Below are 23405 nucleotides of genomic sequence, written 5' to 3' on the forward strand. Positions count from 1 at the left end.
GTAGAGCAGGGAACATTCTCAGCTGAGGCCAACAGGTCTGGCGCTCTCCTCCAGGACGTGCTATTCTGCCTTATTTGCAGGAAAGGGCAGGCTTCAGGCTCAGAGCCTCCCGAGGGCCATGGCACTTTGCCAGAACTTAGTAACACCCTTCCATGTTTGCTGTATTTCTTGTTGGGCTTGTCTTCTATTCATAGGGAATACGGTTTTCTATTAACTCGGAGTTTTATTTATTCTGTTAATGGCAAGTTTTTTAAATCATAATTTTCAGGAAAAACATGATTCAAATCAAAGCCAATTCTTAAACCGAGAAAGTAGGTGACATAGAACATAATAGAAAGTGTTGACGTGGGTTCAGGTATGAGTAAAATTGGGAAAATATTTACGTTGTATTTGCCAGCCAAGCTTCCATGTAATAAGAGAAAAACAGAGAAGTAAAGTGGCTTTCCACAGGTCACACAGCAGGGACCTGCACTCTTGCTTTCTAGTCCTGAGTCTTTCCTCCACCTGGGGTCTCGGATCCATGGATGGAGTATTATGGCTCTTAAACCTCCAAGTGTTCGGCCAGGAAATCACCCAAAATGGCACAGGGACTCAGCAGTTACCTGTTGCACTCCCTGGGCCCCAGTCTTCCCTCTGCACAATGCGAGGTCTGACCTGTGTAATCTCGAAGGGCCCTTCGAACTCTGACAAGAGCACTGTTTCTCAAGTGTGATCCCGGGTCTACCCACATCGTAATCCCAGAGGCCCTCGGGAAAATGCCTAGGCCTGCCTCACATCCACTGCATCAGGAGCTCAGCTGAGGAGGGAGGGCTGGAAGTGCGAACTCTTCCAGACCCGCAGTGACTCTGAGGCACAATGGAGAGCCAGGAGGCAAATGAGGGACCCCTGAGGCAAATGAGGGATCTTTCCTGAAGATAGGCAGGAAAACGGCAGGACATGATGGTGACCAGCAGAGGGCAGCAAAGTCCCAAGCCCTCTCCCAGCTGTCCCAACAGCAGGTGGGCCGGCTGCTGTTAACAGGCCAAGGGGGCAAGTTCCTAAGGAAGGAGCCCAATTTGTGCAGACCTTCTTCTGAAGCTCTCAAGGCCCTTGAGAACAGTATTAAAAGGGCCAGAGAGGGCACCCAGGGAGAAGGACCAGGAGACCCGACATCAAAAGCCTCAGAGCCCTCAGCCCACAGCCCAGAAAAATCAATGCCAGGCACTACCCTCTCCTCCTGCCCATCTGACTCCTCGCTCCTGAGGAGCCAGGACTTACCGCAGCCTCTCAGCAGCCTGATCCCGCTGTTCCAGGCCCTTGTCCAGCTTGGCCTTCAGGGCCTCGTTCTCCTTCCGAAGCTGCTCACACAGGGTCTGCAAGCAGAGAGGTAGACGGGGGGCAAGGTGAGGGCAGGGGTGCCTCCCAAGTGCAGGCTGACAATGGAGGCCAGAGGAGGGCCACAGCCACACCAGGTCCCAACACATGATACCCTTTGTGTGGCCTCAGCAAGCCCCTCTCAGGACGGCTGGGAATCCAGGCGCTAGGCCCATACTGGCTCCTCTATGCATCCTCTCCCTCGGGAGCCAGCCATAAGCATGCATAACCAAGAATCAGCACAGGCCCTTCAGGTCTTGCTAGGCAGAGAGCTCCATCCCTCCTCCTCTTCCACTGCTGTTCCCACAGCACTGAACACTCTTCCTCACCAGCCCTCCCCCAGCTGACTTTTACTCCCGCTTCAGCTCTTAGCCTAAACGTCCCTTTGTCAGAGAAGTCCTCCCTGACTCTCACACCTTGGGGGAGTGAGGTCACTGCCTTTATCCTTGCTCATAACCCCTGCGGTCCCCCTGCTTAGGACCTGTGACAAGGACAGCCGAAGAGCCACAGTCTGTGAGCACCCAGAGGCCCGAGAGCCCCTCCCCACTCTCCTGTCCTCCGTCAAATCCCCAGCCCAGCTCGGGACCTAGCGCAGCCAACACTCAACTCTGCTGAGGGAATGCCCGACCACATGACTGAGCGGCCCCATGAAGGAACGAACAAGTGAAGAGCGATGTCCCAGGAGGCCCATGAGCTAGTCAACCCAGGGAAGGTCAGAACCTTCTGGTGTGGTCAGATGGCGAGAGAGGGCATTTGCTCAAGACCTCAGCAAGGTCTCAGGTGCCGCTCAGGCTTGCTTCACTTCAGACACACAGCTCCCTCCTCTCCACACGGGGACAACAGTACCTCCTCTGCCTCCTTTACAAACAAGACCCTCTGGAGCTGGCCAGTCCCCCATGCTATCTGTGGACTCCTGCTGGGAGGCGGGGGGTGGGGCATGGAAGATGGCAGGGACAGACCTGGAGGGCGGGACGTGCGTGATGCGCATGTCCGTACAGAGGTGCTCACTCTTTAGACACATACTTAGTGAGCACCTAGTACGCATCACGTCCACGGCCGGGTGCTCTTCCACTCACTGCCTTGTGGGAGCCGCACGGCTTCCCCAAAGCTACTGAACTCTCCGTTTTAAAAGCCCGGCCGGTGCAGGTGAAGTGATTTGCATGAGGTTGCACAGCTGCTAAGAATCACGGCTGGGATTCCACTCCATGTGACAGATGGAAACTGGGGTGTCCTCCCCACCCCCCTGCCCCCTGCACAGAGAGGGGAGGGAAGGCCTGTAGCTGGGCCAGCGCACAGCTGGTGGTGGTCACAGCCTACCATCTGTTCCCTTCTGTTTCTAAGTCCCGGGCTCTCTGCCATCACCTGCCTACTCCTGGTCCATGAAAGTGAGCAGCAGCAACCTGTGTTCGCTGCTGGGCTGGCCCAGGCACAGTCCTCTGGTCTCTCTCCCCGGTGGCTGAGGCTGCCTCACAGCCCAAAGGGCATGCGAGGCCGGGGTGTCTGTCAGCCTGGGCCTCTCAGTAACTGAGGAGCGGAAACAAGCCGCTGCCCCACAGGATCTGTGGGAAACCTGTACGGTAACCAGGGAGACTTCAGAGTTGTCTGTTTCCACAGCAAAACCTAGCCCTTTTTGACTAACACAGGGGAGACCCAGGAAGGCTGCGTGGAGGAGACAGCCTGGAAACGGAGGCTGGCAGGACACAAGGGATCCGAGGCCGAGGGGGCGGAAGACTACCCTGACTGGTTCCAGTGCCTAGCAGAAGCCTTGCACCATAACTGCCTTTGACAGTGTTTGTGGAGTGAACCAAGAAACGAATCAATGAATAAATGAGGAGAAACCGGATTAATGTGCCTCCACCCACAGGCTAGGCAAATGCCCAGGATGCCATGGCCCTGGGCGGGAAGAGAGTATCCTGCTTCTGGTCATGAAGGGAAGGCCGGGACGAGGACTCGTGCGCTGTCTACCTGCCAGTCCAGAGGGCTGCTTCCTCCGCGTCTTTGGGCAAATGCCTTGGGCACAGAACAGCCAACAGAGGATGTCACCAAGGTCATCACCTTCCATCGAAGGGGCCAAAAGAGCAGACCTGTAAGGTCATTTGATCACTAACTCACTCACTCAAAAACGTGCATGAAACACCTGCTATATGCTGGCCCCTAGGACACAGCAGTGACCGTGCCAGGTAAGGAGCTGCCCTTCCGCAAGAGGCTTATAGTCCAGCAGGGAGTGCAAGGCAACAAAATCAAACACAAAGTGGATAAGCCGCCGAATAAGATAAAATTCGTACCAACATGACTAAGAACCAAGAAGGCAACACACAAGAGCTCGATGCATAAAAAAGGAGGTTGGCAGGACCCTCTCTTATGAGGCCTGGTATTGATCCCCATTTCAAAGCCAAAAGGTCAGCACTCGAGATCTCACTGCACATAGCGCACCACGTTCACCTCCCCGGAGCTCGACTTGGACACTGCTAAGCCTCTGTGATGGCGGAAAGACCTCACTCTCAGCCTGGCCACCACTCCCCCCGACCCCGAGACCCTCATGGTGTGCTCCGGTCACTCCCCTCAACACACGCCTCCCTCATGGGGGGATGGGAGTCCTGCGTTCTCCCTGGGGTCCTCTGCCCCTCACCTCTGTCCTCACATGTGTCTCCAGCCTGGACTCCACCCCTGCTCTTGTCAGCCCAGCCCTTCTCAAGGTCACACACAGCAGACTCCCCCTTCCCCCCGGCCCACAACAACTGGAGCGTCTTGAATGTCTGCTGACATCAATGAGACCACAGACGAGTGACTGAACAGTGACTGGCATGAAGGCAGGAAGGAGGCCTCGGGTCCCCTTAGTGCCTCAGTTTCGCCATCTGGGAATCCTTTTCTGCCCCAGGCCCTTGAGGCTAAGATCCCCAGCCTGGTACGGATGACCGAGCCCCATAAAACACGAACAGTGACCACATGCTGCATCTGAGGCTGCCCTGGGTGCTCCACCGGGACAGCAATCCCACGAGGGAGGCATTCCCAACTCCGTGTTACTGAGAGGGACAGTGCAGGACAGAGGATAAGTGACCTGTCCATCCTCATACAGCTGAATAAACCAAAAAGTCCCTACTGGAAGCAAGGACCATTCTACTCCAAGGCCCGGCCCGGCCTAGGAGGGAACCTGACGTCATGGCCACGGCACAGGGAGGGTTGGGAGGCGGGAAGGGCGCTTTGGGCATGGGATTCAGAGCATGATGGACTGCAGGCCGAATCCCAACTCTTCCACCACTAGAGGCGGGGCTGCCGCCAAGTGCCCAGGCCCACTCCCAGGCGGCACCCCTGACTGTGACGTTCGCATTACCCACACACGTTTTCCAATTTCCTGCCTCTTCCTCCGGCCTTCCCACAACTTCCTGACCTTGCTTGCCACCCTGAACAGTAAGCCCAAGGTCGGCCCCCAACATCACCCTCGGAGGGGCCCCTGGGACCCCTGGCTCCCCAGGAAGAGCGGGTTGGGGGAGGCGGAGAGGGAACACACCTGCCATCCCCGCCCCACACCCCACGCCCCGTAGTCGGCCTCACCTGCAGGATGGAGGTGCGCTGCTCATTCTTGTGCACCTTGGAGGCCAGCCGGTTGAACTCTAGGGCCATGCGGCCCAGGTGCGTGAAGAGCTGGCTGTGGTCCGGCTCCTCGGCACACACGCTCAGTGTGCTCTCCAGGCGCTGCAAATGCAGCATCAGGTTGCTGTCCTCGTGAGGCAGGGGACCCAACACCTGGTGGGGGGAGGGGGGCACATGGACCACTCACCACCAGCCATTCTCCCTCAGCTTCCCCCACCCCATGCCTCATGACTCAGTTTCCCCCCAAGCCCCACATACCCCAGGGAAATTCTCTAGTTACACAGGTTCCCTGTATGAGGCTGACTCACGAGGCAGGACTTGGGACTCCTAGGCTCCAGGCTGGTTCGCCAGCATTGGGTCCACCTTCCTCCCACACTCTGGGCCTCACTGGGTGCCTGCGGGTAAACCGCTTGTCCACCAGGCCTCCGAGTCCCCTAATAAATGTACACACACTCCCCTCTTCCCTTCTGCCTCACAGGGTTCTCAGGAGGATTAACGAGATATGAAAGCTGCAAGCCCAGGAGAGGGGTGTCCCTTTATAAACAGCACTGCTTCTTTGGTTCAGGGACTCTCGACTAGGGAGCCATGCAGAAACCTACACTACTTTTGTGTCTGTAGGTGTATCCCTTCTTGGGAATGGTCCAAGCACTCAGAAGGTTCAAATAGCCCCAATCTAGTAGTACATGGAAGAAATGAAGCAAACTGTGGGTCTAATCTCAGTAATCAGTCTCTCTCTCTCTTTAGGCCACTCTCCTGTCTAGAACATTCTTACCAAACAATGGTATTTAGTTATGCCAACACCAAGCCCAAGGATCCTCACTGGCCCCTTAGAGCTCACTGCGTCGAGCCCAGCTCCCCTGCTGGGTATCTGATTCCCCACCATCCCCTGCCTAGACCTCCACACACCAGGCCCCACGCCTCCTCGGTCTTCATTCCCACAGTGCCCCCTCTGCCCATCCTTCCCAGCTGGGCCCACACTTCAGCTCCTCCAGCAGCCTCCCCTAAACACTTATGGAAGTCACAGACATCAGTGCCGTGGGGAGCCTCAGGGCTCAGGCTGAGAAGCCACAGTACGGGCAGAAGGAACTTGCCCGAAGTTGCCCAGTGACTCAGTGGCAAAGCCAGGACTGGAACGTCAGCTTCTGACTCTTGATCCGGCACCTGCCATGCTGAGCTCCCTCGTCTCTACACTCGGCTGCCCTGGAGGTGCCCCATGGCCACTGCATGGCGTCGGCGAATGGCTCCGCAATACTGTTAGCACCTTATCCACCCAGGAGCTGAGGCTGCTGCTTCTGCTGGGCCTCCGATCTCCCACTGCCTCCTCCCACAGAGGATCGGAGGTGCTGACTGCTGCTCTATTTAAGGCTCGTGGACCACTTCATCTCCATGATCTCTCCCACCAGCCTGCAAGCTCCCTGGGAGCACAGAGGCTGTCTTGCCTTTGCTTGGTGCAGACGAGGCACATGGCGGGACAGCACGATGCAACTACTGGGCCAAGGTCATAGAGTGACATACTCTCTGAGCAGGGGCGGGGCAGGGGGGGGTGGAGGGCGGGTGCTATCTTTCCTCCTCAGCCAGCATCTCAAGAGCCTCCAGGCATCAGAAAGGTTCTGATGCTCAGACCTGCCCAATACAGTGAGGAGCCACTTGTCACTGAGGGCGTGCTAGTGTAAGCCAGATGACCACTTGATGGGGACCCTGCAATGTAGGGGGACTGACAGACACAACACGCCACCAGTGAATCAAAGAGCAACACCTGTCCCTTAGACCTCAGTGGGAGGAGGAAACAGGAACCATGGGGAAGAGTCACGCCACTTCCTGCCTTATTATCAGCACTGAAAAAATCTCAAAGTGGACACAGAGGCAGAAGGAGGAGAGGACAGGACTTTCAAAACTCATGAAGAATGTTCTAGACCTTCCGCAATGGTTTTCCACTAAGTCTGCCATTTTAAGAGAGAGCAGAGGGGGACAGAGTTGGCGTAAAGGCAGCAAGCAGGGTGAAGTATGGAAAGAGGGTGCTGGGAGACACCCCCAGAGCTGGAGGAGTGTGTGTGTGTGTGTGCGCGTGTGTGTGCATAAACGCCCTAGAAGTGGACCCGGGAGGAGCAGTGAGCCTGCACAAAAGGGTAAATCACCTGCCTTGAGCTGTTCGGGGCTTCTCTGGCCCTTTCTCCTCCCCCCAGGCTAGGAGCCCACAGGCCCAGAAGCTGACTCACAGTATGTGGAGGTGCCCAGCACAAGGCCAAGACCAGCGGGGCTGGCAGCCTGCCCAGGCTTTCTCAATGGTCGGGTGCATATGCGGCCCCAGTCGGGGAAGTCATCCGCCAGGAATTTGCATATGTGAGCGAGAAGCGCCCCCTGCCCCAGCCCCTTGTGGAACCCCAAGTGACTCCAGAGTGCCCCAGGGATGTGAGAGATCCTGTGCCTCTCTGCCAGTGCTAGGTGACCGAAACAGAGAGGAGACGCGGGATGAGCCAAGACCCGCCATCCACTCACCTTTGTGTTTCTGGCGTGGCCGCCGCTTGCTGGGGGAGAAGTCTGGTCATCGGCGGGGACCACTTCAAATTCGGAGGAGGTGCCCTGCACAGAAAGGGAGTTAGGGACTGTCTGAGAGAATACCACCTCGCCCCTCTGGGGCCTCGTGACAGAGCAGGAGTTCCTCCGGGCAGCCCCTCCGCGCACAGGCTGCGCCCACAGGGCAATTCCACATGGCTTCCTGTGAGCCCCCACAGCAGGATTCCCAGCAGGTCTGCCCGCACCCCACTGTGTGATGTGAGGTCACTTTCCCCTCCACGGCCAGTTTCCTCATCTGTAAAACGGGGATGTGGGGCTAGTGACCTTGAACTGCTAACTAGCTCGTTAGGCCTTGCACGTTTAGAATGTTTGCAAATTCCAGTGTTTCTCAAAGCAACCTACAGAGAGATCAGAGGGCCCTATCCCCTTTGGACAGATGAGGAAACTGAGAGCACGTCATTAGTTCACGCAAAGGCCGGCAGCACAGATCGCAATTAGCAGGGCCCATACCAGGGCAGTCCCGGGCTGGCCTTGCTGACCCAGTCCCAGAGACCGGAGTTGTGGACCAATATGCAGTAAGGCTCAAGGATACGTCAACAAAATGGAGAGCCTTTCAGGAGTCACCCAACTGCAGGGTGGGTGGCCAAGGACTTTCAGACGATCATACCTGCAGCCATACCACGCAGGATGCATGGTTGTGTAACTGACAGTCAGGCCAATGGCTCCCCTCAACTAGGAACTGGCTCTGGGACTGCAGTTGAATCTGGTCTCCAAGGCCTATTCCAGCCCTTCCCTCATCCCAGGAACGGGCAGACAGGCAGAAGGGTCTCTGCACTCAGCTTCGGCTGAGCCTCCCCGCCACCAAGAATCCAGCTCGGGATCTCAGCCCCACCTTCCTAAGCATCCCTTTCACCTCCACTTCCTGAGTGGTCTGCACGACCTTACAGAATGTTCTTCCCTGTCTGAACCTCATTTGTAGGATGAAGACCCTACACCATATGACCACTATGGCCCCTTCCAGTCATAAGATACCAAGAAGAACTTCTCAAGGCATATCTGGAGAAAGTACTGTCTGAGCCCCCCGGAGAAGAAGAGTTCCAGGTCACATCTATTCAGTGTCCCAGCACTGTGTACAGTCAACACCCACTCAGCATTATGCAACTCAGTGGATGGGAGGAATGCCCTGTGCACCCCGGGGTCTTCCTGGTTAAGTGTTAACTATGACCTTCATTTGAAAACAGGGAAAGTGAGGCCCCAAGGAGACAGAGATCAACTTGCCCAGTATCACCTAATAAGTCAAAACCCATGCATTTTGACTTCAACCTTCTCTCTCCAAATTCCTGTATCTACCACAGGGCCCTTGAAGTCCAGGCAACTTTCAGCCATGGTTCCAAATGTAACTTACGCTGGATGGAGGTTTTTGGACCGGCTCAGGTTTGTCGCTGGGGTGTGCAGGGTCAGCGGGCGGTGCTGGACCACCTGCATCCTTTCCTGGAGAATTGAGAGCACATGGATAAGCAGCAGGGAAAGGAGGAAAACCCATGTTCCGTGCCCTTGAGGACAGCCTGGGCCAGAAGCGTTCTCAGCATTCCCTATATGAGTCTGGGAAAACAGGAGGTGGTCCCACCGGGGGCAGGCAGCCTAGGAAAATGACTGGAATAATGGGGACAGAACCTGGGTGGAGAGACATCCTCTCTGCACTTGCTGGGAAAAATCCCAAGGTGGCCTCTGCTCCTCACTACCCTGGACATGCCTCCCTGATGACAAAGGGGACACTGCATGATTAACCAAGTATTTATCATCTCAGCCAGTACTTGGGACAGCTCTGTATCTCCACTTTCAAGTAACGAAAGGGGAAGCCAGGAAAGGTCACCAACCGGCCCACAGTCACATGGCCAGCAATGGCAAAACCAGGACTCAGACGGCTCTCCCTGATCTCCTGCAGCTGCTGGAGGGTGGCTGCATGTCCCCTCAGAGGGTAGGCCCGAAGCCGAGCTGGGACTCCGAATTCACTGCTGAGCAGACCAGTGGAGGCTGGAAGCTCCCGCTGACTGTAGCGCAGTGGACTCTGGGATCATCACTTTCTTCACTAGTCCATTCAGTGAAGGTAACCCCCAGTCAGCAGAAGGCCGGCACACGGGCCTGGGCCAAGACCAGAGGCAGGTTGCAGCAGAAGGCACTTCAGCCTCACATGAGGGGACCTTTGCTTTCCTGGTCCCTGACCTTGCCCTATATTCGGAGACACACCAAGGAAAGTGTAGTGACCCCACTCAGGACTACAAGCCTTCCCCCTAGTCAGTGTTTCCCCTTTAATAGGTGTGTAGGTACCTGACACCTGAAATACACTGCATCAGGCTAACAGGAAATCCAGATTCCTCCACAGGCCTCAGACTCCCCCGTGGTAAAATGGAACAAGTGGGGCCAGCCCAGAGAGCTTTCCACCCATGTACCAACTCTTGAGTGGCTTGAAGTGGCTGTCTGGAACTCGATGCCTGGTACACAGTAGCTGCTCATTAAAGATGTGCAGAACAAATATGCTGCCACAGACCCTAAGGCCACATCCTGGGTGCACTGTGACCCATCACTAAGGTGTGCCAGGGCCTCTGGAGTGCTGAGTCCCCAGCCACTTTTGGACAGAATGATTTTGAGGTCCCTTCCATGCCTGACCTTCTGAAGGATACTGGAGACAAAACACAATGAGGAGGAGAGTCTGTGGCCTCAGGACCAGTGGAGGCGATGTGGGTTTCTGAATGAATTCTGAATGAATGAGACCACTGCTCAGATCTAGAGTTAGGAGTCTGGGGAAAGGCAGCGGCCCACCGGGCCCCCCTCATACTTGCGAGCTCAGCCAGGTGGTCATAGGAAGCCAGCGAGGGAGACGGCGTTGGGAGCAGCTCGCTGTCCTTGATCAGCTCCTCTGCCTTCTGCCGCAGTCTGGATGCTTCCATCTGGGACTCTTCCAAAAGCTCCCCTGGGGAGAGTTACTCAGATCAGTGGACCCGTTCTCCCGGCTCCACACCCCAAGCCTGCTTCTGTGTAGCTTCTGATGCTGCGGGCCCTGGGCTGTGCCCCAACCATCACCCTGTGGGCTGAGTGCGACACACATCATTCCCGCCCCCCAAGCAGAGATGGGTAGGGAAAGAAGGGACCCGGCAATCAGGGGAAATGGAGTAGAGGGGAACTGAAAACAAACTCCTGGCCTCCAGGCACTGTCTTGCTGACCCATTCCTGCCATACCTGGCGAGGGACTCTACAGAAAGCCAGGGGCTTTCTGAGAGCAGCGATCATGGGCCCTGGGGCCTACCCACAGCCTACACCCGCCAGTCAGGGGCTGTCTGAAGGGAGATCTTTGGTAATAGCACTACTCCTCTGGGCCTCAGTTTTCTTTCTACAAGTGGAAAATGGGGAACTCTCCTCCCCCTTGCCGAATCTGCCATTCTAAGCAGAGATCTGCCAAGCAAGGGGTAAGCATTTGGAAAACTGGGGACCTATGCTCACCCCTCAAGGCCTACGGCCAGAAAAGGTGGCAGCAAAGGAAAGGAAGAGTTTCAGGGGTACGGAGAGCAAAGAGACTCCTCTGGACAGGGCATCAGTGAATCCTTCACACGGAGGAAGAGATGGCATCTGGACTGGTTCAGTCATAGGGACATAAGCAGACTTGTTCCAGGCAAAGGGGACAGCTTGAGCAAAAGCCAGGAAAAAAGAAACCAAAGGACCTATCCCTGCTTTGCTTCAAGCCGAGCTCAGCTCCCTGCTCCAACACTTGGGGACTGTGCCCTTGTTGGCCCGGTGAGGCCAGCTCTCCCATTTCTGCTGCTTCCAAGAAGACGAGGCCATTCTGTTTCCATGTGCACAAACTGGACCTTCTAGCTCCTCCCCCCTTCCCCACCCACACTTCCTTCTAGGTCACTAGGGTGTCCTGAGTCCAGCCCCCATGGCGCTGCAGAATCGGGGCCAGGGAACCAGGGCCGGGGACACTGCCAACATGCTACAGGAGTGTGCAAAGACAGAGCTGTAAGGCAGGAGCCAGCGCTGTGCCAGGAGAGGCAGAGGGACGGCTCAGCGAGGCACAGGCCAGCAGGCATGGCAGGCTGCAGGAGGTGGCTTGTAGGGGGCGGCAGCAGGCTCTGTTTTACCTAACATCTTTATCCCTTGCATTTTTTCCTTCAGGCGGGAATTCTCCTCCACTAGGCGCTCAAAAGTTGCGGAAGCCTCTCCCAGAGGCAGGCCGCCCCCGGGGTCGTAGATCCGGTATGGTCCTCTCCCTTCCATGAGGGTGGCTCAAGCCCTGCCGTGGCGCCCACGGGGCTGTAAGGACAACACAGCATGTGAGGGGGCTGGCCAGGCCATTGACACACCCTAGTCCGTCAGCGCCCCCGCAAGGTGGTCCCCATCACCCAGGAGAGAGCACAGCGCTCGAGGCTAGCCTGGACATAGGACACCAGAACAGCAGAGTCACCCCCTTTGAGCCAGACACCGTGTCTCTATGAAGAGACAACCCCAGAGTGCCACCAGTTTCTTCAAGCGGCCTCACTGCCCTGCTGGTTCATTCGGAGCAGCAACCCACCCGAGGTACCAGTGGGGGCTACAAGAAAGAGCAATGCACTTGGAAGTCAAACCACCTAGTTCCTGTCCTGTCGGCAGGATCCAGAAGGAGGGGGACCCTACAGCCCCAGCACCCAGCTCCGTAGAGCTATCAAGTGAGTGCCCAGTGAACATTCAGTGAATGAATCAACAACCTCGCCATTGGCTCACTGCGCGATGGCGGACAGTCCCTTCCCCACTCTGAGGGGAAATGAAAGTCTTACACTAAATCAGTGATCTTTAGACTAAGACGCCCGGGGCCCTAAGGGATAAGCAAGTCAACCCAATCCCAGGTTTCATTTATAGGTATGTCCTCTTCTCTAAGAGAAAGAAGAAGAAGAAAAAACCCTGACTAATGTTTAATATACTAACTGACACGGTCACCCTCATCCTTCAGACATATCGCGTACGGTCTGCCCCTTACAGTTCTAATGAACAGACGAATTTTCCATCCAACCGCTATCTACTCATGCCAGCCAGGGTTTTGCATCAGTGTGTTCAGTTTCATCTGCTTTATTTCATTTGATACCGCTGTGGGAAGTGGTCTCAGAATCCCAGTTCTGGAACTTAGTAGAGAAACGCCCTCCTTCCATTCATTCCTTCATGTATTATCTACTTTGTGGTAGGTACCAGACTGGGTGCTGGGAAAGGACCAGCTAATAAGACAGACAAAAAGCCCTCCTGGAGCTTGCATTCTAGTGGCCAAGACAGAAAGATGATAGAAAGGGAGATAAACACAGTATTGGAGGTGACCTTGACCTACCTATGAACAAAAGTCAAGCAGGGAAGTATGAGGCAGGGACTTAAATTTTCAGTGGAGCTGTCAGGAAAGACCTCACAGAGAAGGAGGCATTTTAGCCAAGACCCAAAGGGGTTGAGGGAACTAGCTATCTGGGGGAAGAATATTCTAGGCAGAGAGAAGAGTTAAGTACAAAGGCCCTGAGGCTGAAAATTTGACCTGGCTTCCAGCCCTGCAAAGAGCTAGCCAACAGGAAAGAGCTCCAAAGGGCTTCACTGGGGCCCTCAGAAGGACTTGGGGCCCTAAAACCTCCCTTCCAAGGTCACCACCCCCAGAGCAAAAACTGCTTCAGTCAGGAATCCGCAAAGGCCCTTTGAGCACCCACACAGGGCTCACTGAAAGAAAAGAGGGAACAAGGACTAATAATGATGGCCCCATTCACTCATCAGGACTGATCATGACAGCCCCCTCGCCAGGCACCGCACTTACGGCTTCGGGGGCATAACTTGCTGCCTCAGCAAGTGAGTTAAATTAATTCCCTGCTACACGGGCTCCACATCCCCAACAAGACTCAGACCCAAGGGACGGACAGCGAGTTCCAGCCTGGGGAACTCAGGGAAGGACACTTGCCCAGCCATCAGGTACTCTCTGGGCTGTTTCCCCTACCTCATGCAGAAGAAATAATAAAGATTTTGCCCCAAGGGTCCCTATTACCATGGAATGACACGGGCCAGAAAGAAAAACAGCGTTCTGGTGAGTGGGACCCCTTCCTGAAAGACTGAGAAGCAGAAGACGAAGACACACTTCGAGAGGCAACCCACGCCCAGCTGGGCCCCACAGAAGCAAAGGACAGCTGCCCACACAGCCAACACAAAAGTCATCACTTAGTTTAGGGGGGACTTGTTTTCGACTTGAAAAGGTCAAAGTTACAGCGCAGAGCAGTTCAAGCAGGCAAGTGTTCACTGAGATACGAGACGGTGTGGATAAAGCACTTAGCACCATGACTGGCACATCACAAGCTGCTCAAGATGCTGGCAGACATGGGGGGCGCAGAGTCCTTCCTCTGTGCTCCCCACTCCTCAGGGGCCTCTCCAGCGACACACTCACAGCCCAGGATGCAGGGTACAGGGCTGGTGTAAGCAGCTGTGTACCCGACGGAGAAGGTCCTGGAGGGGGAGCGCGAATGCTCATCTGTTACCAGCACAGATCTAGTGCCTGGATGGTGAGCCATGACCGAGAACAGAACGGAGTTCCCAAGGAGGGAAACAGAGGGCTAGAGGAGGCCTGGAGGCTCTTCTGGATCCTGCTCTCCTCTCTGCACTCGCCCTAAACAAAACTCATAGCTGACGTCATGATGTGGGCATGTTCTCTACTCTACTCCAGCCCAGCTGACCAGGGGCTCCCTGAGAGCAGGGCCAAGCCCACCCTGTCTGCCAGGGTTTCTTCAAAGCGGCCCAGAACAGACCTTCAGTAAGCCTCTAGTAAGAGACACTGAAGGACCAAAGGGGCCTGGGACCTGCCTCTGTGCCAAGAGGCCATGTGAAAGCGTTCTCAGAGCACGACTGTGACCCGCCAACCAGCAGAACTCTGGACACTTCTGGAACCAGGCGGAGCACCACTGTGCTGCCTCAGAGATGCCCAGACATGTGGCCAAGTGACGGAACAGGGTGTGGGACACAGGAATTGAAACCCCATCTCCACGTCCTCCACACTGTGTGATGCTCAGGTTCTCCCTCAGCATTGGGGAGCTGACACGGAAGGGGGTTCAGGGAAGCCAAGCAAGGAGCAAGCAGGGCTACCCCCCCCCCCCCAAATTGTGGCCTTGCAGGCAGAGCTCCGGGGTAGGGCACGAGAACAGGCTGGCAGGCAGTAGGCCAACAGAACCCATACAAAGCAGCCCGATGTGAGAAAACCCTCTCTGGAGCTCAGGGGAGCCACCCAGGGGAGGGCTGGACTTCTGGAGGGAAGAAACACAAAAAGAGAAATGGGGAATTTCCATGTCCTGCTGACCTCATGCCCAGATGGTCAGCGGCAGTTCCAGGATGACTGCCGGGCAGACAGGAACTCTCCTCCTGTCAGTGTTGTTTCTAGAACGTTTCCTGAAAAGGGGAATCATTCCCAGGATGACAGAACTGGAAGGGAATCTCCAAGGGCAACAGGATGACCCTTTAGCAGGCATCCAGAGGCCTTCTGATGGAGGGGCTGAGCTGCTCTCCTGCCTCCTTGGTGGACGGCTGGTTTCCGCTCACCACAGACGGCAGAATGTGTGTGGAGGCAGCAAGAGGAGCAGACCCAAGGCCCCATGCAGGGCAGTACCGGAGGCCAGTGCCCAGGCATCCTGGGCTTCAGCTCATCTGACTCTCTCCCTCATGATGTGAGGGCAACAAGTCGGGGCCCAGACATGAAGACCAAGGTCACCCGACATGTCAGGACGGAGCTGGGACCAGAGGATCCTTGCTCTCTCTCTAGTCTTCCCATTGCCCTCGGCCTGTGTTTCAGCTCCTGCACTGCAGAGCTTTGGCCCATCAGAGACTGTCTTGTGTGATCATACATGTGCTGGTGCCGGCGGGGATGGGGTGGGGGGGTGGGGTGCGGGGCGCTCCCAGGCCCTCCAAAAGAGATGAGTCTGCATAGCCTGTAACATCTACAAAACGCCTGGTATTTTCCCAGGCTTTGTTTTCCTGTCTGATTGTCCTAACAGTCTGGGAAGAAGGCAGGATGTCTGTTTGACAGATGAGGAAACTGAGGCCCACTTGGGAACATGAATAAGCTCAGACTAAAGGCATCGGGAACTGGCACCCGGGTGGCTCAGTGGGTTAAAGCCACCGGGCACCGGCTGAAGATTGGAGGAAATGAAGTTCCCCTTGCCCCCAGAGGAAAAGTCCAAGCAGATTTTTGGTACCAGAAGCTAGGAGGTCCCAGAAGGTCTCCCAGGCCACCTCCTTGGGCAGAGGCAGGGGCTGCCTGGGATGCCTGAGGGAGGGGCTCACAGAGGGCTGAAGGGAAGCGACCTCTAGGAAAGGAGGCTCCAGACAGAAAGTCCAAAGGTGCTCGCATCTACTCCGCTGCCTTTCACGGCCGTGGGCAAGTCTGTCCACTCTCTGCATGTCGGTTCCCTCGTGTGCAAAGGGAGGAGCCTGGACTAGAGAGAAAGCAGGGGATGGTGTCGAGCTGGCCTAAGGATCCACGCAGACCCAAGCCCAGCTCCGAGGCAGCAGCAAGGCAAGTAAAAAGAGGCGATCCGACATACTCAGGATGGCACAGCCATGGAGTCAGGAAGAAAGGGTCCCGACATGATGTGGGGGTGGGGTGAAGCTGGGCACGCAGCACAACACTGAAAGGGGCTCTGGAGGCCAGGCACACGCTTCTGAGCAGGAGCCCCACTCCTGGTCTGCCTGCCCCTGGGGGCCTCATCGGTGTCTGCTGCTCCCTCATCCCAGCCCCATCTGCCCCGTCCACCCTGGAGGCTGCGAGCCTTTTCTGAGCCTGGGCTGCCTCTGTGGCAAAACAAGGAAAGTAAGAGATCGTCAGACTGATATAATTAAATGCAACGATACGTGTACGGTGGGAAGGGAGTTCTCACTTTCTACTTCTTACTTCCTGGATTGCTTGATTTACTCAACAAGAAACACATTCATTTTATAGTAATAAAATTTCCAAAGTAATAATGATGTGTGTATAGCACCTAGTTAAATGTCTGGCACGCAGTGGGTTCTCAGTAAAAGGTTGGGGCAGCCCCATAACTCTGCCCCACCGATTTAGGGCCGAGTCTCCCCCACTCCCAATCTACTCCCCTTTTTAATGGAGTTTTTAGGTTCCTCTGCCAGCTCAGTAAGCTAGGTTGTGACACCCACTTAATTTCTGGTAACTCCGAAAGGCTGTTAAGTAGGGACGCTGGTCCAACCACAGCCAATGAAGATATGGCTCCCAAAAGCCGATGGACTGAGAAAACACGTTCACAAAAGACTGGGAAGCATCTGAGGTTCCTCTTCCTCAACGGTAGGTGGGACTATCCTACAACACCCCCCAAGGATGTGACAGGAAGGCATGAAAGCACCGTGCAAACTAAAGCAAAAATCTCTCCGTATTCATACTTCATGGATGACCTCCGGTCGTTCCCCAACCTCCCATTTCACTGTCAGGGGAACTATGAACCCAGGGACACCCATCAGGGTGCCCGTCCTGGCTCCTCGCCATGAGCCAAGGACTTACTTGGTCTTTGCGACAATTCGGTAATAAAGAGGCTGCAGGCGTAGCATGTAATACAGGGAACTGGGCCCAGAAGCTGTGGGAGCAAGTCAAGGTCCGCCAAAGCGAACATGTGCCCCTGACTGATCCTCGGTTTCCCAAAAGAAGGGGTTTGTATTTGCAACACTAGCAATAACACAACACAAGGGATCCACTAGGCAATGTGTGGAACTTGCAATTTATTATCACCCCCTCCTACAACCGTCTGACCTGGAGAAGGCTGCTCTCCTCAGCTCCAATCCCTCCTAACGCCCATGTGGATTTCCCTGAACCAAGAGTCCTCCTTCAAGTGCTCTCCGGGTGCCTTCCCCTCCACCAAGGGCAGTCAGAAACCCGCAGATGATGTCTGCAGCCCTTCGCGGGGTCCTCCCCTCCACCCTAGCAGGCACCCCGGTTTCAGCCCAGCTTGAGGACTGTGTCCCCGCATCTCCTCTGTGTCCTCCCTTCCTCCCCTCCCCTGCCCAGGGAGCCCCACTGCCCCCACCCAGCCTCCAACACCCAGGCTCCATAGCACAGCCTAGGGCTGAGGGGCTGGACTAGAGCCGACAGCTGGCTGGAGCCACTGAGAAAGAAGGACAAGGAGGCTCTGCTGAGGGCTGGGAGAGTGCCTACAGTTAAGTCCGCCGCAGATCAGGCGCTGGGCTGCCGCTTGAGGCTCACCACCTTGTGTTCTTCTCACTGCACAGAGAGAAAACTTATCACTGTTTTCCAGCAAGGAAACCCCTTTTGGCTAAATAGTAGTATCTCTAGTTTTCAGGTAAGGAAGCAGACTCAGAGAGGTGAAGTCACTTGCCTAAGAACACACAGCTGGTAAGCAGCAGAAAAAATAATTCGGGCTCTATGTGTTCAGGCTCCAGCACTGATACCCTCTCTGCTGGCCCGCACAGCCTAAAAGACAAGGGGCTGAAGCTCAGTAGGAGGAAACCAGTCCTGCATCTGGCCAGAACAGACTCCCAAGTTCCCAGCCCCTGCCTCTACGTACCTCTAATTTTGTATACAGTCAGGTCCCAGTCTGCCCCTGATCCCCTGCAGTCACTGAGGCTTAGAATCTCAGGCTGCAAGGAAGCTTCGGGGGAAACGCAGTCCTGTCCTTACTCAGTCGCCAGGGGAGCCAAGGGACTCGAGAACCATCTTTAGTGACCCCACTTCCTCCCTAAGGACCCCCCACCCCACCCCGGTAGCCAACATTGGCTGTAGTTAGACTACTCCCAGTTCTCCCCCCACCAGTCCTTACACGCTGCCCTCTGAGGTTCTGGAACCAGGAACACCATATTCCTCTTCTCCAGTCCAGCCCTGAAGACTGCAGCATTCTCTTGAAGCTAATTGGACCCTGTTTCCTGTGCTGTTCCTTGAGGGACTGGCCTGCAGACCCTTCCCTATCCATTCCCCTCAACCTTCTCCCACTAGCCTATCTGTAGCAAGTCTTGAAACTGGATACAACACCCAGGTGTGGTTTATCTGACCAAACAGAGGAACTTTCACCTCCACCTTTTTAGGTATTATGTTTCTATTGATGCAGCCTTGGGCCGCCTGCAGCAAAGAATGTCCTTTCTCAATGATATCAATACCTGCTTGCATGTCTGATTAGCTGAGAACAAAGTGCTCTTATAGAAATGTATGCCTTGAGGTTTAGTTATCTATACAGCCAGAAGTTACTGCCTGAATCAGTAATCCTCTATCTAAGAATCTAGAAATCTCTGCATCACTGCCCACAGGGGCCGAACAAAGAGGTGCATTGTGACCTGCTTTGTAACAGCAAAAATGTCCTACATGTCCACCAGGTATAATGAGCCACGGTGCATTGAACCACTGGAAAACTATGCAGTCATCAAAAGAATGGGGCACACTGCTTTGCAAGGACATAAAAAGATGTCCATAAAACATCATTAAGAATAAAAAGCAAAGTATAATAGAATACTTTTTTTAAGTTTATGTAATTTTTTTTAGTACTTATGACCTGGAAACCAAGAGTCATATGCTCTTCCAACTGAGCCAGCCAGGTACCCTAAGATACTATTTTTTTTAACATACAACTACATACATGTCTATATGTATATATGTACATCTATATGTACATATACATATTTGTGCATAAAATCTTAAATGTGCATAGGAAAAGGTTTGGAAAGTTACATACCAAACTGCTATTGGTACACAGTTCTAGAAAGGGAGCTAGGATAGGGACCAGAAACCAAAGAAACGTTTATTTTACCTACAAAATTTATACTCTTTACAAGGGAAATCTACACCTGTTCTACTGAAAAAAATTCATTCAAAAATATAGTGGGAACAGGGGCAGTGCAGAAGAAGGAGAAGACAGCTTGCGCTTTTTACTTTATACCTTTGGTATTGGTTGAGTTTGGGGGAGTTCCTTCAATGATAATGTTATTTTGTAACTTTTTAAAATAAGTTTTAAAAATATAAGTGCCTTGGGGTGCCTGGGTGGCTCAGTGGGTTAAAGCCTGTGCCTTCGGCTCAGGTCATGATCTCAGGGTCCTGGAATGGAGCCCCATGTTTGGCTCTCTGCTCAGCGGGGAGCCTGCTTCCTCCTCTCTCGCTCTCTCTCTCTGTCTGCCTCTCTGCCTACTTGTGGTCTGTCTGCCAAATAAATTAAAAATTAGATATAGATATAGATATATACACACAAATATAAGTGCCTTGACAAGGTCAGAATAATAGGGAAGGCCCATTGTTCTGGCATCAAATGAGGCTGGGGGGGCCACAGGCAGGGGTGACAGCTCATTACGTACCTGCCTCATATGGACACATAAGGCTGAGGGATTTGATCATCAATAAGGAGGAAAACCCAGGAACGAGTTTTCTAGTCAGTGGATGGAAAGCTGGCAACTGCTGGGGAGAGTTTCAACCTAGAATCTACCAGAAAGGATCTGGATTCAGGAAGGCCAAGGCTGGCCTTGAGGAGCTAAAGATGAGAAGAGAAGCGGCAGACTCTGGATAACCACCCTGAACTGGGACCAGTACAGGGCTCCCTACCCACTGCTTGTGGGTCCTCACAGCAGGTACACCCATTTTGCTGGAGAGGAAGCCAAGCCCAGATAGGTACATGGCTTGGCTCAAGGCCACACAGTTCCCAAGGGACGAAGCAGAACCCACATCTGATCATCACATCACTGGTCCTGCCCTGCACTCTTTGCCGCCAAAAGCTCCCTGAGAAGACAGCCCCGGCAACCCCAGCCCACTTTCCTTCTACCCCATACACGACTCCGCTCAGCTTCTGGGATCCACAGATACACACATTCCACACCTAGGAGCTGGCTTTCCTCCCAGCACCTGGGACCTCACTTAGCCCAGAAGGGATGCCTCGACTATCAGCTATGGAAACAGAGGGCACTAGGTCCACCCTTACACAGAAGGCAGGAAGGACTTAGTCGTCCTTCTGTCTCCCAGTCCCCAGTATGCTAAAGCTGGCTTACCCAATGAAGGGTTTCTCCAACCCTGTAACTGCCCCCTCTAAGGAGGAAGAGGACAACTTTTAAGAATTCCCCTTCTCTAAATATGGTGGAAGGACGGTCCATCGTGTTCAAATCCTGGCTCTGCTCCTTGCCATGCGACCCTGAGCTGGCCTCACTTTCCTTGTTCCTCCTAATGGAAATGCTGGGAGGATCGACTAGGAAACACAGAGCTCTCTACAGACCCCAGCAGGAGTCATAATGGCTAGGAAGGGGACAACAGGACAGGGGTGTTAAGACCACTCAGAAAAAAGCCAAAGATATCTGGTTCTAGCAGTAAAGGCTGGAAACTACCTGATGAGGATGAAAACAAAGAAATACATTGGGGCGCGGTCATACCCCAGAATATGATATAGCCGTGAAAATGAATGAGCTACAGCTAGAGATATGAACACAACTGAATTTCATAAACATAGTATTAAGCAAACAAGGAAGTTGCAGAACACGGGCAGTATGATGGCTCTTAAACAGCATTCTTAAACCTACAAAACAGTACTACATATTGTGTAAGGAGGCCTATATTTACACTAAAACCATAGATATTAGGAAATAAATTTTAAATTCAGAATACTTGCTACTTCCACATGAGGGGGAAAGGGGATGGTCAAGGAGATATTTCAGGTGTACAAACGTGTTATTGCTGAAGCCAGATGGCTGGGTGTATGGGGTGTGCCTGTTACCCTCTACGTCTGAAAGATTCCTTCATATTTTCAAAGAGTTAGTGCTGCTATCCTTCAACCTCTGTTCTTCCCAGGGGTTGGGGCAGGGGAGGGGAGAGCCCTTGCCGAGGCAGAAGTGGGGACGTGGAGGGACGGGGGTTCCTCAGACCACTGATAAAGCTGGCCACGACAAAGGCCTAGGACGATGGCCTGCCCGACAGTGGAAAACAGAGCAAGCACTCTCCAGTGTGGGTGGAGACCAAACCCCAGGCCCCTGACTCATGGGACACCCCCCACACCCGCCCTAAAAATACCAGCTCCGGCCTCTGAGTATGACTCCTTGGTGACACAACTCCCACCGCGCCCCCGCCCTCCCCCACACATACATCTGCAGGGCCACCCGGTTTGTCCACCCTGTAGGTGTTCAAGGGCACGAGGAACAGCTTCAGGGGGAGGTCCCAGGGAGAGAAGAGCTCAGCTGCTCCTCGGGCCAGTCATCTGTTCCTTTTGGAAGAGTGACTGTCCTTGGCCAGTCATGGGGGAAAAACACCAAAAACTTCCTGCAACTAATAGGCCACGGTGACTGCCAAGGTCGGCCTCTGGAGGTTGGGGAGCTCTGCTCCATAGAGCAAAGGGAGCTTCCCCCTGCTTCCCTGCGCCTCCTTTTTGGCAACTCTCCAGAGGGCCTTGGACACCCTCCATTCAAAGAGGGACAGCAAAAAGAGAAGTGGGCACTGTAGGCAGGCAAGGGTGCAGCAGCAAGAAGTGGGGAGGAAGGACAGGCACAGAGAGGCCTGGCCCCGCGGGAAGAGCTCAGGAATGGATGGATCCAGGGCACTGGGCCACAGTTTTTAGAGCTAAAAGAACATTTTAAGACAGCAGCCAGTGCAATCCCTTCATGCTGCACTGGGCACACCAAAGCCAGAGAAGGACAAAGACCTGCCTGAGGCAGCAGAGGATGGCAGTGACACAGAGAGGAGGCAAACCCAGGCCTCCGGGGGCCAGCGAGGCACTCTCTTACTGCCCGGCACCATGCCCTTCCTCCCCCCAAGTGGTCAGGTGGGCAAGGAGGGAAAAGGGAGGTGAGATAGGATGAAGTTGCACCCAGGGCGCCCCAGCCGTGATACGGGAAGAGGCTACCTACAAGGTACAGCACCCCCTGACTCTGGGGGCAGAAGTCAAGCCAAGACTAGATGATCACCGGCTGGGGTGCTAGAGGCTTTTTGAGGGAACTTGGGCCAGAGGTCCTCTGTGCCCCAGGGATAGAAAGGCATCAGACCCTGGGTGACTCAGATGGTTAGGCAACTGCCTTCAGCTCAGGTCATGATCCCAGGGTCCTGGGATCAAGTCCTGCAACAGGCTCCCTGCTCGGTGGGGAATCTGCTTCCCCCTCTGACTTTACCCTGGCTTGTGCCCTCTCGCTCACTCTCTCTCCCTTTCAAATAAATACATAAAATCTAAAAAAAGACAGACAGACATCAGACCCAGAGCAAAGGATGACCCATCCAGAGAAGACACAGCATAGTCCACAGGTGGCAGAGGGGTTAAAAGCGAGTTATCCCAAACCATGAAAAATCGGACCATTCCTACCATCTCCTACTGAAATGCCATCAGCACGCTCATGATTATCCTCACTCACAAGACCAGCAGCTAGCACCGAATGACTGCTTAGCATACACCAGCCTTGTACAGTCTGTCCCCTTAATTTGCAGCACTGGAGAAGCCAGCCCTGGCATCAGAGGACCTCACAAGCAGGGAGCAGGGGCCACACTCATCTAGGTGTGCCAAACCCAAACTCTCGACCAGGGACAAAGTAAGTCACAACTGTGGCAGTGGCATGGCCACTGCTCACTGGATCAGCCCCTCTTGGGGGGACACAGCCTGGTGTGTTCAGCAAGCCACACAGGTGCTGCACAGGCACACTTACGTTTGCCAACCAACCGCTCTAATCACTTCCTGATGCTGCCCACAGGGAGAAACCACAACTTCTCTGCCTGGTAGTCAAGACCTTAGGGTTTTTCCTGGTCCAGCTGGCCAGCTCCCCCAACCCAGCAGAGCCTTACCCCAAATCCTCTACCCAGTCGACTAAGTTCCAGAAGGTGCTCAGGCCCCACTCTGCACTCATCATCTTTCTAGAGCCTGGCCTTGAAGCTGCCTGCCCGGAGAGGTACCCACCCCACACCCCAATGACCTGGGGCCCCCGAACTGCCCTGTACTCCAGTAAGACTTCTACCGGGCACTTGCCGG

The 23405-nt window shown here is 54.4% G+C and overlaps 1 protein-coding gene across 5 annotated transcripts in view; it reads right to left on the reverse strand.

Annotated features, from left to right (window-relative positions):
- The window catches only part of TNIP1 (TNFAIP3 interacting protein 1), a 48473-nt gene that overhangs the window by 17036 nt on the left and 8032 nt on the right, over nt 1-23405 (reverse strand). For 4 of the 5 annotated variants that reach the window (XM_059174071.1, XM_059174072.1, XM_059174073.1 and 1 more), the window contains exons 2-7: nt 11595-11766; nt 10295-10429; nt 8864-8949; nt 7441-7524; nt 4906-5097; nt 1258-1352 (exon numbers count right to left, since the gene is read on the reverse strand). In XM_059174071.1, coding sequence (XP_059030054.1) covers nt 1258-1352; nt 4906-5097; nt 7441-7524; nt 8864-8949; nt 10295-10429; nt 11595-11730 — 728 coding nt within the window. In that variant the 5' untranslated portion in view covers nt 11731-11766. The remainder of the gene's footprint in view (nt 1-1257; nt 1353-4905; nt 5098-7440; nt 7525-8863; nt 8950-10294; nt 10430-11594; nt 11767-23405) is intronic. The other variant, XM_059174074.1, reaches the window with a different exon arrangement.

This window comes from Mustela lutreola, chromosome 5, assembly GCF_030435805.1.
Source record: "Mustela lutreola isolate mMusLut2 chromosome 5, mMusLut2.pri, whole genome shotgun sequence".
Taxonomy (NCBI): Eukaryota; Metazoa; Chordata; class Mammalia; order Carnivora; family Mustelidae; genus Mustela; species Mustela lutreola.